The sequence below is a fragment of the Chiloscyllium plagiosum genome, chromosome 1 (genome assembly GCF_004010195.1).
Source record: "Chiloscyllium plagiosum isolate BGI_BamShark_2017 chromosome 1, ASM401019v2, whole genome shotgun sequence".
Classification (NCBI taxonomy): Eukaryota; Metazoa; Chordata; class Chondrichthyes; order Orectolobiformes; family Hemiscylliidae; genus Chiloscyllium; species Chiloscyllium plagiosum.
In genome coordinates, this window is record NC_057710.1 from 138,571,997 (window position 1) to 138,589,743 (window position 17,747).

Genomic DNA, 17,747 nt, shown 5'->3' on the forward strand with positions numbered 1-17,747 from the left:
TACATCAGAAAAATTCAAATTATTGGTAAACAATGCATTCTAGTATTTACAACTTCAATCAGAAGGCCAAAATCTGTGTTATTTACCAATAATTAAAACCTTTGCTTGGTTCAACATTATATAATGCCATAGGTAAATTTGAATTTTCATTTTAAAAGATGAGAAAAGTGGCAGAAAATAAAAGGACAGTGTTCCTATTCCTATATATTGAGGGGGGGGGGGGGGTGAAAAGTAAATGCAAGATTCTTATCACCAACTCTGCTCCCAAGAGCCTAAGAACAGCACAGATGTCACTTTTTTTTCTGAAAAAGCAAATATAAACCTCTTGTATAAGGATGTTTATGCATTACAGGCATTTGAAAAGGTGCTGCTCCATGGCTTTATAAATACTGGTCTCTCACCAAATTTATTTGAATCTTACTATGGCATTATATCCTTTTACCACTAAGCATATAACTTGATTACTCTGCTTCCTACTTTCTTTTCTCTACCTTCTTTGCTTTTCTCTTTGGAGGCAGTGAAAGTCGTCGGAGCACTCCCAGCTTATCCATGCACCTAGACAGCAAATCTTATGTCCAGGCTCCTAGACATTTTCATGTACCAGGTAGGAACTGCATGTGCTTTGCTGGTTTTAGCACAAACTTTTGTTGCATCTTCCATAATTTTGGCATTATACAAGAATATGCTGTGTTCTGCAAAACCTCACTGTCATTAAAAAGCTATATTTGTTTTGATTGTTTTGACTTTGAAAATATGGAGTACATGTCTGCCAAAAGCTGACACCTTGTAGAAAATACTGTCCATAAATTCATAGAGCTTGTACTAGATTCCCTTCATTATCCTAATGAGAATGTTAATCTTTTAAATTAAACTATTTAAGAGCTCAGTTGATTTATCTATGAAAGGAATATGATGGGTGTGTGTTAAGCAATATTGTTATTGCAGACGTGACATAGTTCTTCAACTAGACTTTGCCATTGTAATGATGGTGAGACTTTGTGTTTGCAGTCATTACTTCTCTGAAACTAACAGCAACTTTTGGGAGGATCACAAGTACATTTAAATGTGGAAATCCGAATTTGTTGTTAATGATTCTCCAATTCTCCATAAGGCACTATGGGGAGGTCTCCGACTGAAATTAATTGGAAATTAATTAACTATATTCCATTTTTACACTCTTAGTCACACTAAAAATCTATGAAAAGTCATTTGTAATTAAGTAAAGTGTAACTGTTTTTAAATGGCATATTAAGTTCATAATTCCTGCTGATTGTTTTTCATGGCTAGAAAAGTTAATCTGTATAATTGTGGAATGTTTAATATATTATGTTTTGTGTTAATTCATAAAATTTAATTTTTTGAAATATGTCTAAACAGTTCAGGTTCTACCGTTGTCCTTTGTATATGTCCCGTTTTTTAATTTGCTTTTCATAAAAACATTAAGTGGTGATGGTCCAGTCAGTGCTTTTTAACTTCCCCTGGTTTGCTGTGAGAATTCTTTAATGTGACTACCTTCCCTGCTTAATGGCACCACTATGGCTGGGCACCTGAAGATCCTCTTGACTTTGTGTCAAATTCAAATTTACAAGTGAATTCCATTCCACAAAGACTGCTAGATCATTGTAGGCTGCTTTTTTCAAGGTCAGCAAGGAGTACCATATAGATACCATCAGGATTTCAGTAAACCAAATCAAACTGACATAATATTCATGCAGTGTGCACTGTTTTAAATTTATTGATGGAGAGTTATTTGTATCCAGATTGTTTTAATAGAAAAAGATATAGACTGAAAGTACACAGCACACCCATTTAGTTCTGAACTGGAAAGTTAAAATTTTGGTATTCTCAGGAGAGAACCCAACTGAAATGTTAATATTTCACCATTATTGTTAATCTTTCTCCTTGAGTGAATTGGTGTGTACTTGCAGCATCTTTTTTGCCATTATATCAGGGTTATTTGCATAGAGTGCACACCTTCAACAAATGCAGGTTGGCTGTCTGTATCTGTTTTAAACCTTTACATTTCAGGTTTAATGAACAAGGAGGATGAAAGTTCAGTTTAATACATATTTGAAATTAAAACATCACATTTATTTCAATCATTTATGCTTTATCGAAATAAACGATTTGTTCTCATATTCAGTGCTTAATTGTTTCCAAATTTGTTGATTTTAAAGTAGTCAACCAAAAATATAAAATCAATTGTGGGGCAAAAAATGTTTTATTATGCATCCACAGATGGAACATTTGATTCAATAATGGAAACAAATTTCTTAATGGTTAACTGCAGTTTGTATCTTGGCAATGTGTAACATTGTATCAGCCAGTAATGATTTTCTGTAAATGTTGTAACATGGAGACAGGAAATGCAACAATAATATCTGTTCATGTTGCAGTACAATCGGGAAAAAAATCAAGATTCAATGTCTGTATGTTTCATAAAAAGACTAATGTTACAAGGAGACAAACTCAGGTAGCATAGGGACTTGCCCTCCTACAGTGGAAAATCTCAGTGATTTTGATTTGTTTCTGTATGCTCACTGGATTATATTATCCTGATATATCTGGAGGTAGCCACAAGGACAGTACAAGAAAGGGGCATAAAACAAAGTAGGTAACATTAAATAAGAAGCTGATAAACCAAATAAGACATAGAGAGATGAAATAAGGAAAAACATACGAAAGAAACCAAATAAAGTGAAATATGAAGGTGAGGTAGAGGTGCAGAACTACATAATGTCACTCCAGCAAAGAGGATAACAGGACCATGAAAGAACTAAGGGTGAGGGACAAGGGAAAGTGATGCAAAAACTTTATATACTGCACATTTTCTTTGAATTGACATTTCTTATATGTAGGCTTTTAGATTTTATTATATTGACGATTTATTGCTTTTTGGGTGATTTTTCACTCTCAAATGCATATGCCTTGTGTAAAATGAAAGCAGCGGAAACAAGTGAGTTACAAAGTACAATATCTTGCCTTACAGGAATGGTGCAGATATCACTGCATTCTTGCTATAAATGCCTCAATATTTGCTCTTGAGGCTCATAAATTCACTTGAACTCTTCATTAGAATATTACTTTATAATCATTCCCAGATTATTAATTGTTCTATTCTTCGCCAAATAATCCACTGTTTGTACTGCCTGTGCAGGTTTGATGTTTGTGGATATCACTTCAATCTATGTCTGCAGGCCCTTAGCATTTCTTATGAGGCTAGAGGTACTGTATGTTCTGGTACGCAGACATGACATCAGCTGTGCAAGTGAAGATAAAATAGTTCAAAACTTATGTGGGCGCATGAACTTGCATCAGATCTGATACCATAAAATGGGCCTAAAATACAATCATGCTGAGCTAAGAAAGAAGTGTGCATTTCATTTACTTCCAAACAAAAAAAAATCCCATTTATGTCACAATGTTCTGCACAAAGACCCATCCAGCAATGATTCCCTTTTGCACAGTCACAGTCTGGGCTACAAAGCAATGCCTCCATGCTGCCCTGCCAACTAGTCAGAACATTCGGCACATTAGCTATCATCTTTATGATCATAATGTTCTGTGATTGGTGATATAGTCCGTAATCTTCCTTCATTTCTCCTAATCCTCAGCATTAGCCATTAAATGAAATTACCAATTCGATATAATAGGCTAATAAATTATCTGATGCTGATATTGTTGAATTAATTCAGGCAAGCATATGGAAATAACTAGCATTGCTAATCTGCAATTGTATCTTGAAACTGTTCAATTAGAAGTTTAACAATATGAACCACTAAGTGTCTGAGTAAATGCACAACATGTTAGCATTTTTTTTAATTGGATTGCTATAAGAGGAGTCTGAGTGAGAAATAAACCAAAACATTAGTGTGAAATTTAGGGAGATGTGAGATCATCTAATGCGAACAAACTTGCTTATTTTACACAACTTTTATGTTAAGCTAAAATAATGCTCTGGCATATCATTTTTTGTGGTGCAATGAGTTTAATATGAGCTCAACTTGCACTGCTAAATTTTTCCCATTTGGGTGTAAAAGATAATTGTGAAGTTAATTAGACAGCCATGAGTGAGTTGTCAGAACATTGGAGGTTGGCTGATGTGGTGCCATTATTTACGAAAGGCTGTAAAGAAAAGCCAGGCACTTACAGAACATAGAACAACACAGGGCAGAGCAGACCTTTCGGCCCTCGATGTTTTACCGACCTGTGAACTAATCTAAGACTTCACTAAGACTTCCCCTTCGCTATCCCATTGTCATCCATATGCTTATCCAGGGACTGTTTAAATGCCCTAGTGTGGCTGAGTGAACTACATTGGCAGGCAGGGCATTTCACCCCCTTACCACTCTCTGAGTAAAGATCCTGCCTCTGACATCTGTCTTAAATCTATCACTTCTCAATTTGTAGCTATGTCCGCTCGTACAAGCCAAAGTCATCGTCCTCGTAAGAAGACTCTCACTGTCCACCCTGTTTAATCCTCTGATCATCTTGTATCTCTCTATTAAATCCCCTCTTAGCCACCTTCTCGCCAATGAGAACAGACCCAAGTCCATCAGCTTTTCCTCATAAGACCTTCACTCTAGATGAGGCAACATCCTGGTAAATGTCCTCTGCACCTTTTCCAATATTTCACATCCTTCCTGTAATCGGGCGACCAGAACTGTGCACAATATTCCGAGTGAGGCTGCACCAGCGTTTTGTACAGTTGCAGCATGACATCATGGCTCCAGATCTCAATCCCTCTACCAATAAAGCCTAACACACACTGTATGCGTTCTTAAAATCACTATCAACCTGGGTGCAACTTTCAGGGGTCTATGTATATGGACACCAAGATCTCTCTGCACATCTACACTACTAAAAACCTTCCAAACGTGAATCACCTCACATTTGTCTGCATTGAATTCCATTTGCCAACTCTCAGTCCAATTCTGCAGTTTATCCAAGTCCCCCTGCAACCTGTAACATCCTTCCACACTATCCACCACTCCACCTATTTTTATAAAAATGACAAACAGCAGTGGTCTCAAAACCCACTAATAACTGGACTCCAGGCCAAATATTTTCCATCAACCACTACTCACTGCCTTCTTACAGAAAGCCACAGTAATCCAAACTGCTAAATCACCCTCAATCCCATGCCTTCGCATTTTCTCCAAAGGCCTATCATGTAGAACCTTATCCAAGGTTTACTGAAATCCATGTACACCACATCAACCTCCCTACCCTTATCCACATGCTTGGTCACCTTCTCAGAAAACTCAATGAGGTTTGTGAGACACGACCTCCCCTTGACGAAACCATGTTGACTATCTCCAATCAAATTGTTGCTTGCTAGATGATTATAAATCCTATCTATTATAATCCTTTCCAAAACCTTTCCTACAACAGACTTAAGGCTCACTGGTCTATAATTATCTGGGTCATCTTTATTGTCCTTCTTGAACAAGGGCACAACATTTGCAATCCTCCAGTCCTCTGGTACTAAACCTGTAAACAATTATGACTCAAAAGATCACGGCGAAAGGCTCCGCCATAGCCTACCTAGCTTCCCAGAGAATCCTTGGATAAATCCCATGCAGCCCGGGGACTTATCTACTTTCACACCTTCTAGAATTAATAACACCTCCTCCTTAGTAACCTCAATCCTTTCTCGTCTAATAGCCCATATTTCAGTATTCTCCTTTACAATATCCTCCTTTTCCTGCGTGAAAACAGATGAGAAATATTTGTTTTGCACCTCTCCAATCTCCACAGGGGCTACACACAACTTCCCACTTCTGTCTTTGACTGACTCTATTCCTACCCTAGTCATCAATCGGCAATGAATTCATAGTCGTTGTTAGACTTTTAATTCCAGATCTTGATTTTTTTATTGAATTCAAATTCCATCATCTGTTGTGGCAGGATTTGAATCCAGGTCCCCAGAATGTTACCTGGGTCTCAGGATTAACAGTCCAGTGACAATATCACCAGGTCATCACCTCCCCCTGTGTATAGAGCAGTGAGTTTTATGTCAGTGGTGGGTACGTTGTTGAAGGGGCTTCGAAGGGATAGGATTTAGAAGCATTTGAAAAGGCGAAGATGGATTAGGGACAGTCAACATGGCTTTGTGTGTGAGAAGTCATGTCTGATTAACTTGATTGAGTTTTTTGAAGAGGTGACAAAGAATAATAATGAAGGGAGAGAGGTAGACATTGTCTATATGGACTTAAGCAAAGCATTCAACAAGGTTCCACATGGTAGAGTGGATAGTTAGGTTAGATCACAAGAGGATCCAGGGGGAGTTGGCCAATTGGATACAAAATTGGCTTGAGGGTAGGAAATAGAAGATTGTGGTAGAGGATTGATTTTCGGACTAGAGGCCTGTGAACAGCAGAGTGCTACAAGAATCAGTGCTGGGTCCACTGCCTTTTGTCATTTATATAAGTTAAATAAATGAATTAGATGTGAATATGGGAGGCATGGTTAGTAAGTATGCAGATGACACCAAAGCAGGTGCTGTGGTGGAAAGTGAAGAAAATTATCTTGGAGTGCAATAGGACCTTATCATATGGGCCAATGAGCAAGGAGTGGAAGATGGAGTTTAATTTCAGATAAATGGGAGGTGTTGCATTTTGTAAGGCAAACCAGGGCAGGACTGAGACAGTTAATGGTAGGGTGCTGGGGACTGTTGCCAAACAAAGACCTTGGAGTGCAGATGCATAGTTCCTTGAAAGTTCATTGCAGGTAGACAGGTTAGTAAAGAAGACATTTGGCACGCTTGCATCATTGGTCAGAACATTGAGTATGGAAGTTGGGACATCATGTTGAGGCTGAACAGAACATTGATGAGGCCACTTTTAGAGTCCTGCATTCAATTCTACTCCCTGCTATAGGAAGGAAGTTGTTAAACCTGAGAGGGTGCAGAAACGATTTACAAGGATGTTGCCAGGAGTGAAGGGTTTGACCTTTTGGGAGAGGCTGAATAGGCTGGGGCATTTTTCCTTGGAGCATCAGAGGCTGAGGGGTGACTTTATAAAGGTTTATAAAATCATGAGGGGATGGATAGGATGAACAGAAAAGCTCTTTTTCCCAGGGTAGGGGAGTCCAAAGATATAAGGCATAGGTTTAATACGAGAGAGGAAAGATTAAAAAAGACCTGAGGGGTAACTTTTTATGCAGAAAGTGATGCGTGTATGGAGCAAGCTGCTGGAGGAAGTGGTAGAGGCAGATATAATTACAGCATTTAAAAGGATCTGGACGGTATATGAATAGGAAGGATTTAGAGGATTATGGGCCAAATGCTGGCAAATGGGACTACGACAGATTGGGATGTCTGGTCAGTGTGGACGAGTTAGACCAAAGGATCTGTTTCCATGCTGTGTATGACTCTCTGACTCTAGTTTGGACGGTCTTAATTCATTTTTTTTTGAGCATAGGACTCTTTCATAAATCCATTTTCTATAAGTGAGCTTGTTTTAATAGACTTGTGAGTATCTAAAAACTTGAGTAGGTTCAGCTGGCAAATGGGACTACAACAGATTGGGATGTCTGGTCAGTGTGGACGAGTTAGACCAAAGGATCTGTTTCCATGCTATGTATGACTCTCTGACTCTAGTTTGGACGGTCTTAATTCATTTTTTTTTTGAGCATAGGACTCTTTCATAAATCCATTTTCTATAAGTGAGCTTGTTTTAATAGACTTGTGAGTATCTAAAAACTTGAGTAGGTTCATGGATGAGATGATGTTCTCCTGGAATCCTTCTAGAGTACGCTTCTGAATGACCTTGACTGCCAACAAATGAGCTCCAGCACAATCCCTTGTAATAGCCCTGGTTCTCCCACACTTATATCTGGTGTCTTATTGCATATAGGTTCCCTCTCTTTGCGAGGTTCCTTTTTCTCCCCAACAGCCAACCTTTGTGGCGAAAATACCACAAGACATGCTACACAACATTGGGCATGAAGCAACTTTCAAATACATGAGGATGAGCCAAGTCTACAACTTCCTCCCTTGAAGAGAAAGATAAGGAGGAGAAGAAGGAGGATGAGGTGGAAGAAGCCGGTCCATATCTTTCAGATGTCAAATGTGAAGGAGGTGCCTGCCAGTGGCAGGATAGCAAAGAGGCATGGCTATGATTGTGCAAGATGGGATCATCGCCAAACAGGTTCTTATGTAGAATAGATTTTTATTGGGTCCTCCAATATAACAATCATCACCAGTCCCTGGTAACTACTCTCACCTAAATATCCCTTAAGCAAAATTAAAATTGCTGGAAAAAAATCAGCAGGTTTGGCAGCATCTGTGGAGAGAAATCAGAGTTAATATTTCAAGTCCAGAGACCTTTCTTCAGATCCTCAAGATCCCTGAACATTGGTTCCAAAATTATTCATGATACTTCACAGCCCCCGATATCAAAGTCAATATGGCTGCATACCTCTCCATCATCTACATTAATGTCTATAAATCGTAAATGAGATGTTAAAATACTGTCGTGACCTGACCACCTCAGATGAACATCATTGAGTATGAATGAGTCACCCATGTTGAAAACTTATTCACCACAAACCCCAGCAGGTAAAAACAGAACAGCAATACTTGATAATGAATACACTGGTCATACATTTCACTGTATACAAGATGAGTTCGAGCAGAATGTGGATTTCCTCTGGGTGCTCTGGTTCCTCCCACATGCCAAAGATGTGCAGGTCAGTTGGATTGGCCATGATAAATTGCCAGTAGTGTCTGGGGATGTGCAGGCTAGGTGGGTTAACCATGGGAAATGCAGGGCTACACGGACGGAGTAGGTCTGGGAGGGATGCTCTTTGAAGGGTCAGTGTGGACTCGATGGGCCAAGTGGCCTGTTCCACACTATTAGGGATTTTGTGACTCTGTGTATGTTTCGTTCACAAGTCTTACTGGTTTTTCCTTCTGGAAAGCTGTGACTATACTGTACAAACTGATACTCTTCAGAACTAAGATACACTGCAGGTGCATGTGGCTGTTGTGCACATGTCCTAGTGTTGAATATGATGACTGATTATACGACTGCAGTGTTGCTCTTCCTTTAACATTCAGTAACATGACCAAAGGTGAGGACTTTAGGTTGTGGCCAACATACGCTGCAGTTCTCCCTGCTGCATTCATGGAGAACTCTGAGCTCAAAAACTGCATGAATTTATGTAAAACTCCGTTATCTTGCTTTTTAGATTAGAATCAATCTAAACATCATGGCATAGACAGGGAACACAGGGGGCCAACACCTTCAACATATTGTCTAGCTATCACCATTGTTAACAGCTAACCCGAGAATGCAACTTTTTTAAAAAAAGGTTTTGTAATTTACACATGAAAGAAGTGAAACTATCACTGTATTCTAACATATGAAAGGCTTAACAAACAATAAATTCTTCAATGTATAATTTCAGTTACATCACACTGTAAATTTTTGCTATAAATTCTGTTAGGATTGAGCCCTCCACTATCACCTGATGAAGGAGCGCGCTTCCAATTAAACCTGTTGGACTATAACCTGGTGTTGTGTGATTTTTAACGTTGTACACCCCAGTCCAACACCAGCATCTCCAAATCATTTATACTGTGAGCAAACTGATTCAGAATGTTGAGGGAGGATTGCACCCTCTCCTGGCCACATGCTGCTCTTGCATCCCCTCTGAGTATTGATGAGTATGTTTCTCCATGAGATTGATCAATCTCTCATGAACAAAGACATGCTCTCAAGATAATGTCGAGCTCATGCCAGTGATGGATCTTGAGCTTCACCAGAGGTCCACATATCTGCTCCAGATTGGACAAATACTCTACCACAAAAGGTGACTCCCAAGACTTTACATTTCTGCCCAATGGAGAATAGTCGTGACCTTCCTCCCTCTTCTGAACAGATATCTCCAACTCTGGCACCTCCTTCTGCACTCTGGTGCTGCACCTTTTATCTTGTCTCACCAACTCTAGACCCCTCTAAGGTGCTTGGAACTGAGTTGGCAGAGTGCATTAATAAGATGTGACACTGCTCCCTCAGATTTCCCACTTCTTGATTACCATGTTGATCTGGTGCGGGCAGGTGAGAAAGCAGAGTTAGGATCCACATGAGACACAAAAGGACAACGCAAGGTTTTACCTTTACAGTGAAAGCATTTTCCAGTGAATGTTCCAACTTTAAATCTGAGCACAGTACCTTATGAAGTCATCCCAATCCTGTACTCCCTCTCCTGCCATCATTTATTGCCCTCCATTATAAGGTGACAACAAGACCTCCATCATTATCATTATGTGTCAAAGAAATCTCTACAATGTATTTTGTCACCTGATACTGGCGATTAACCATCTCCCATGGGCAGCTGCTTAAGCATGCTGAAGATCTCCATGGCCATCTGATCCACCAAGTGTATGGACCTCAGCAATGCTGATCCACTCTCTTGTCCGGACTATTTCCACAACTTTGCATGTATGCTCTGCATCAGTAACCTAAATAGATTTCATATATGGAGATGGTTTGCTCTTCAATGTGGCACAAGGCTATTCACATCTGTTTTGGGTGTAACTGTGTGAGTTTCTGAAACATAGAAGCCTCAATGCTGAATAAGTATTACGTGCAGTGTTCATACCTTATCTGCATCATGCAGATGTGGCTCTTATCTTGGATCCCTCTGTCTGTGAGCCTAGGTATCTACCTTGCCAGAACATAGCAGTGCTCTAGAATCTGTCTCAGCACTGAATCTGTGATCTTACGAGAAGTGTTCCCCACTGCCAACATGTCAAGCTGAGCTGCCTTTGTGGTTGCTATGATGTAGATGCACAGGTGTTGTGATAGTCCCTATCACCTGATGAAGGAGCGTCGCTCCAAAAGCTAGTGTGCTTCCAATTAAACCTGTTGGACTATAACCTGGTGTTGTGTGATTTTTAACTTGCTGGTTGCTTGTAGGTTCCATGCTGGTATCTATATTACCATCAGCTGGGATCATAGCATTGGAATTTTGTTTCTGTTGAAGAAATTGTTGCATCACACACACACACACACACACACACACACACGTCATTCCACACTCTCTCAGATATCCACTTCCCACTGGGTTCCCAATCCACAAATGGTCTTACTGTTTTTTTGGACTGTCCAGAAACCCTTGGCCATAGTATTTGCCCTTTTCAGATTGTAAACTATAATATGTAATTTGAATGCACTGGATTACAGTTTTGAGTTGAAGTGAATATTAAGCTAATTGTTTAAAGTTTTTTCAGAACAGCCCTTACTGCAACCTTGAGTCAAAAATAAACATTTAAACTGCCCTGTCAGAAAAAAGCAACTGGTAAATTGGCAAGTTAACTGAATCATCACTTATTCTCTGTTACTAGTGCAATCAATATTTAGGGATGGATATTAACTTGTGGTATGGAGAGACTTGAGGGAACTAGTCTTGTCTATAAAACCTTAAAAGAAGATATTTCCTGATAATTCTGTATTTAATTATGGAGAGAGATTGTGGAATTTGTTGGGACAAAGAGATCTCAGTGTTACAAAAAGCTCATAGGAAGGTACAGCAAATGGGATGTTAGCCTATTCCTGTAGGAGAAATGGAATATAAAAGTTGGGTCCACATCCGAAATGCAGTTTTGGACTTCTGTGATTATGGATAAAAATACTAGAATTGGTTCAGAGAAGGTTCATTTGACTGATTCCTGGAATGAGGGGATATCTTATGAAGAAAGGTGGTTCAGCTTTGGCCCATGCCATTGGAATTTAGAAGAATGAGAGTTGATTTTATTGTAAAAATAATGTAATGAGAGATAATATAACAAGATACAACTGATACTGGAGATTTGAAATAAGAACAGAACATACTGGAGAAACTCAGCAGGTCTGGTAGCATCTTTGGAGGGAAAAACAGAGTAAACCTTTCGAGATCCACTCTTTTGGAACCCCATCCTGGCAGCATTTGATGATTTGGGTACTGGAAGAAAGTCCCTCTTGTATGGAGACTAGATCGAAGGGATAGGGTTTAGGAATAAGAGGTGTTACTTTTAAGACTGAGATCAGATTTTTTTTTTAGATGTTATTATGTGGAGTTCTCTTCTACATAAAAGCATAGCATTGTGATATTTAATTTACTCAGGCAGGGTTAAGTAGATTTTAGATAGACCAAAAAATCATAGCTATTGGTTATGAGGAGGAGGCAAAAAGTGAAGATGACAACCCAATCAGCTATGATCTTATCAAATGGTGCACCAGATTTAAAGGACCAAATAGTTTACTCCTGATCTCAAATGTTTTATTTCTACATTATGGCAGAACTTAAATAGCAATTTGTCTGTTCCCTATTATTGCCAACTAGATTGAAAGGCTGGCTTGTCAACAGCCTGTTGGGATTCTGGCAACAAGCTACAACAGGGAGTTTGGGAATACTTGTGGACAGTTGTGGAAAGAGGAAGATTGCAATCTGAGTTTGGCAATATTGGGAAAGCCAGCAAGTACATTTGAAGATTATTGGAATCTGGAGTCAGGAAAGATCAGGAAGGCTAGGGTTGGGGAGGACAACCAGTGTTTCGAGTGAAGAAAGATGGAGAGAAGAAAATTAGAGTTGGATACTGGGGAAGATAAGGGTGGCACAGTGACTCAGTGGTTACCATTGCTGCCTCACAGTACCGGGTACCTGCGTTCTACTCCAGCCTTGGGTGATTGTCTGTGTGAATCTTGCATAATCTCCCCCTGTCTGCATGGGTTTCCATTTGGTACTCCAGTTTCCTCCCACAGTCCAGAGACATACAGAGTAGGTAGATTAAGCATACTAAATTGCCCTGTAGTGTCCAGGATGTGGGAGTTAGATGGATTCACCATGGGAAATGCAGGGTTATAGTGATAAGATGGGCATGGGAATCTGGGTGGGTTGCTGTTAGAAGGGTCGGTGCAGACTTGATTGGATGAATGGCTTTTTTATTGCATGGTAGGGATTCTATGATTCTAAGACTGGTGGGATGATTGGAATGTGAAAACTGGAACCATTCAAGTTCAAGAAGGATGGCTCAGTGGTTAGCACTGTGGCCTCACAGTGCCAGGGACCAGGGCGAGTTTGGAGTTTGCACATTCTCACTTTGGCTGCGTGGGTTTCCTCCAGGTGCTCCGGTTTCCTCCCTCAATCCAAAGATGTGCAGTTTAGGTGAGTTGGCCATGCTAGATTGCCCATAGTGTTCAGGGATTCAATGGATTCTATGATAGGAAAGGGGTGATAGGTGGAAGATTAGAGAGCTTGGTGGATGAAGAAGAATATTGGAAGCTGGAACCAGGAAAGATCAGGGTCATTGAAGCAGAATGTTTTGGCATGGAGTCAATCGGTATTGCAGTGGCTAGGGAGAGGGAAATCAGAAATACCAGGAGTACTGCTCAGGGTGGGAGTTGGCAATTAGAAGTCACATAGAGGAAACTCGATGGATAGGAGTTGGGGGAATGGTGTCCAGTCCCAAGGAATGTCAAAGCCAGTATACTTGCCTCAGCAGGTAAACAGATAGATACTTCCTGAATACTTGCCTTCTTTTAATTGGATGGATTCCTGAGGCAAGAGAAGTCAGCCAGCATGGTTAGAATTGTATTTAAATACATGGCACCCAGCCTTAATATACTATTTTAATTGCTAACCACCTTCAAGCTGGTTGGTGTCCTATCTGCGTCAAAACTAGAAATGCTGCTTGGCGGTTGGTTGGGGGTCAAGATTCTTATTTTTTACACCTAACCCAAACCCATTGCTTTGAAAGATTAAATTTCCCACTAACGTATCTTGTACAATGCAAATACAAGAATGCAAAAAGATAAAGTTATTGTGGAAGAACTAACGGTTATTAGTAAGCGATGTATAGATTTCTAGGTTATGGATAATGTCCAAATGAGCCAATTGCATGGATGCAAATAGTCCAGTTTTACATATGGATGCATCAACATATATGGCTGGATATTGTGTTTCCCTGCTGTTGTGTGTGAAATTGGTGTGGCCCATAAAATAAAATGGGGTCTTCTCACTGCCTACTTCCCCACTCCTGACTTGTCTACGATAGATTTCTTTTTCTAATCAACTTGTACAGCGATGTTATCGCAAAACTGTGGAGCAGGTCTCCTGGCTCAAAGGTAAGAACACTATCATTACACCACAAAAGCCCTCACCTGTCTCCTGTAGGATATTTTCTAATCATCCTGTTCAGAGAAGTTATTACACATTGCTGGAGCAAGTGGGACTTGAACCCAGGCTTCCGTAGCCTAGAGAAAATGACACCACCCATTGTACCACAAGTGTCTCCTATATTACAGTGAGCAGGCATGGCATCAGCTGGCCTGTTGAGGCCTTTTATTGGCCAGTTAAGGACTTCATTTCACCAAATTTACGAGAGGCCAAGGAAGGCAGGAAGTATGGACGGTCTTCAACAGCATTCACTATATGGGCTGCTGTCAGGTCAGAAGGGTGATATCTCCTTTAAGTGGTCCCCTATGTCCACTGGAGGCATCCCTCCCAAGATCATCACTTCCTTTAAGCTCCCCACCTAGTTTCTACAACATCCCATTTCCCCCTGCCCTCTCACTAACCTTTAAATCTGCTTTCATAAGCCATCTTCCCTGGAGATTAGCTCTGATCCCAGAAGTGTCTGCCACTTGATTCTGGCATTGCTGAGACACCAGTGTATGCCTTCTCCCCACATGGTGCTGGAACCCCACTCAGAAACAATTAAGACTGCTCCCCAGCATAATACTGCTGTGGCTTGGCTGATTTTTGGGTTGCGAACAATCAACTTTTTGACCAGGGAAACCGATAAATTACAACCCATATATTCTTTCTTTTTCCACATATGGCACACAAACATGAACTCATCCATTTAAAAGTTCTGCTATGTAAATGAAATGTTGAAAATGTTCGCTGAATTGGTTTATGAAAACTGTTCAACAGATATTTCCTCAGAAAATAAAAGCATAAATAAAAACATCTCTCTACATCAGTCATTTTGCATCAAATCAATTTTTGTGCAGTTCATAAGTACGATGTCATATATTTATGCAGTGTGTTATGTAAATAGTTAGTGTACCTTTCATTTGCTGTTGTCATTCTGAGTTTAAAGATTGTGATTTCAAGCCTGAATCCCTGCAATCAGGTTCCTGGTTCTGGCCACTTTTGTGAAATGGGACTTACTAAAGTCACAAAAAACAATTATTTGTGGGTTTGAACTTGACAAACTAACTTTTCAGTCTGCCTGGAGCTTTTGGCATATTTGAACCACACCACCTTCTGAAATTATCTTTCATTAGAGTCCAGTTAGTGAGGATGACCCTCACCTGTGTCCATCTGATCTAATCTGATTTTCATTGCTTCACCATAGCAGTTAAAACTGCCTTACATTTTGGAATTCTCTCCCTCAGTCTCTTAAACCTGCTAACCCTATCTCCACTTCCATGATGCTGTTTAAACCTTTGATGAATCTTCTGGTGTCCTGCCCTGACATTCTCCTTTAGCTCAGTTTTGTTGATATCATTCCTGCTTAGAACATAGGTACATTACACATGGGTAGTTAAAAGCCACTATTTAAATTCAATTTGTTGTTGCTTATGAAATGAAACCAGGAACTACAGACAATCTCAACAGTCTGTCAGTCTTTTGGCTGTGACGTACATATGTGCAAATTCTAAACTGGGGCTATATTATGGCTTGCTCTTGGTTTTACAAATAATAACCTACAACCCAAGCGGAACATTCGATTGTGTTGATATATGGAGGAATAAATTCATACTCACAACTTTGTTTTGTACATACTTTATTTTAATAGATGTACTTGCCATGTGCTAATTTGTCTTTTCTTCCTTTCTATCTTCAGAAACAGATGGGAAAGCAGACAACATATATAGGAAGCCCCCTGTCTACAGGCAACATGGTACAGTTTGCTAATTTCATGCTTTACTATCACTTTGCATGGTATTGTAATGTTAGGGTGTCATTTCATGGACTTGCTCTGAAATTTGTTGTGTCTAGCTCCTGGTTTAAGAAATGTGTCTTGATATTGTGGTATTTTCTTTAAATTGAAATGAAGGTGATGTAGATTATATTTTAATTTTGTGTGGAACTGCCTATATTGAAAAACAAAATGGACAGGAGAAGAATGTTTCTGGCTATCTTAGTTTAAAGGAGGAGGAGACAAATAAAAAAAAGTGGTTAGGTGATGCCATGTTTAAGTTTTACAGTTACTGTAATTACACCATCTGCTTTGCTCATAGAACCATACATTCGTTTATTCATTGCATAAGAAAAATATGCTGAAGACTGTAAATTATCATCGACACCTCTTTGCACAGTTGCACATACCTTAACATAATAAAGTACTGACTGTATAAATATTAGTGCAATTTAGGACATCCTTAGTGTTTCAGATGTTTCTCCTTACCTGTGAAAATAGAGCCTAATTTCATAGGCTAATTTCATTATATAATCAAAATAGCTCCAAGGAGTGATGGGTTCATCCTTGATGTTATCTAGCCACCAGCATTCCTTATCATTTTTGTTTCAAATACATGGATGATTTGTTTTAGGACCACAGTCCCTTCGATTGTTTTTTTGTGCACAACAAACAATTGTCATTTGAAGTGGCCAATTCACACAGGTACTTTTGTGCAACCATGCAGATTAGAGAACATTGCTAGCCATGCACTGAAATTATATTTATCTTATTTCTTAAATGACATGGCAAAACACTGTTCACAATCACATATTCATTTCTATTACATTCCCTCAAAAATGAAAATATTAGAAATATGCAAGTAAGAACTATATGTATATTGTAACGTTGCTAAACAAATACTGTAATAATAGAGTTAAAAAGCACACACCACCAGGTTATAATCCAACAGGTTTAATTGGAAGCACGCTAGCTTTCAGAGCGACGGTCCGAAAGCTAGTGTGCTTCCAATTAAACCTGTTGAACTATAACCTGGTGTTGTGTGATTTTTAACTTTGTACACCCCAGTTCAACACCGGCATCTCCAAATCATGTAATAATAGAGTTTGACAGGAGTAATTGTTTTGAAATTACTAGGTGCACTTGTATTAATTGCTTAGCACTTCACACAAGGGCCAGGAGAAAATAACAAACTCCTTTTCTCCTCAACGATTCTAAATATCTAGCATTGTTTCATCATAACTTTGTCAAAAAGTGAACAAATCTTGGTTACTTTACATGTTTATAACCAGGACGCACTATTCACAAGTACTTGGAAAAAGTCTAAAGAATACTATTGGAGGAATGAGAAAATTTAACAATATATAAAGCAAGACACAACTATGTTTGTTCTACTCACTTTAAACATTGTTTTATCCATAATCATTTTTCTATTAATATTTTTAATCAAGTAAGCATTTTTGGAGACAGTGTTCTGTATTGTTTTCATAAAGTGAGGATGGAAAAGTTGCAAGCTAAGGCTGAGTAGTCTTGTTCCGGAGATTTCTGATTAATGGTAGTGGATGCATTCTTTGCTGTGAATTCATCCGTAATGTACTCAATTCTATTATTCATTAATAAGAGAGGGAGCGACTTAAACATAGTCATAGTCATAGGGATGTATAGCATGGAAACAGACCCTTCGGTCCAACCCGTCCATGCCAACCAGATATCCCAACCCCATCTAGTCCCACCTGCCAGCACCCGCCCATATCCCTCAAAATCCTTCCTGTTTATATACCCATCCAAATGCCTCTTAAATGTTGCAATTGTACCAGCCTCCACCACT

The 17,747-nt window shown here is 39.4% G+C and overlaps 1 protein-coding gene across 5 annotated transcripts in view; it reads left to right on the forward strand.

Moving 5' to 3' along the window:
* ablim2 (actin binding LIM protein family, member 2) overlaps window positions 1-17,747 on the forward strand; it is a 408,138-nt gene that overhangs the window by 272,600 nt on the left and 117,791 nt on the right. For 4 of the 5 annotated variants that reach the window (XM_043698339.1, XM_043698331.1, XM_043698349.1 and 1 more), the window contains 2 exons: window positions 515-604; window positions 15,845-15,901. In XM_043698339.1, coding sequence (XP_043554274.1) covers window positions 515-604; window positions 15,845-15,901 — 147 coding nt within the window. The remainder of the gene's footprint in view (window positions 1-514; window positions 605-15,844; window positions 15,902-17,747) is intronic. The other variant, XM_043698357.1, reaches the window with a different exon arrangement.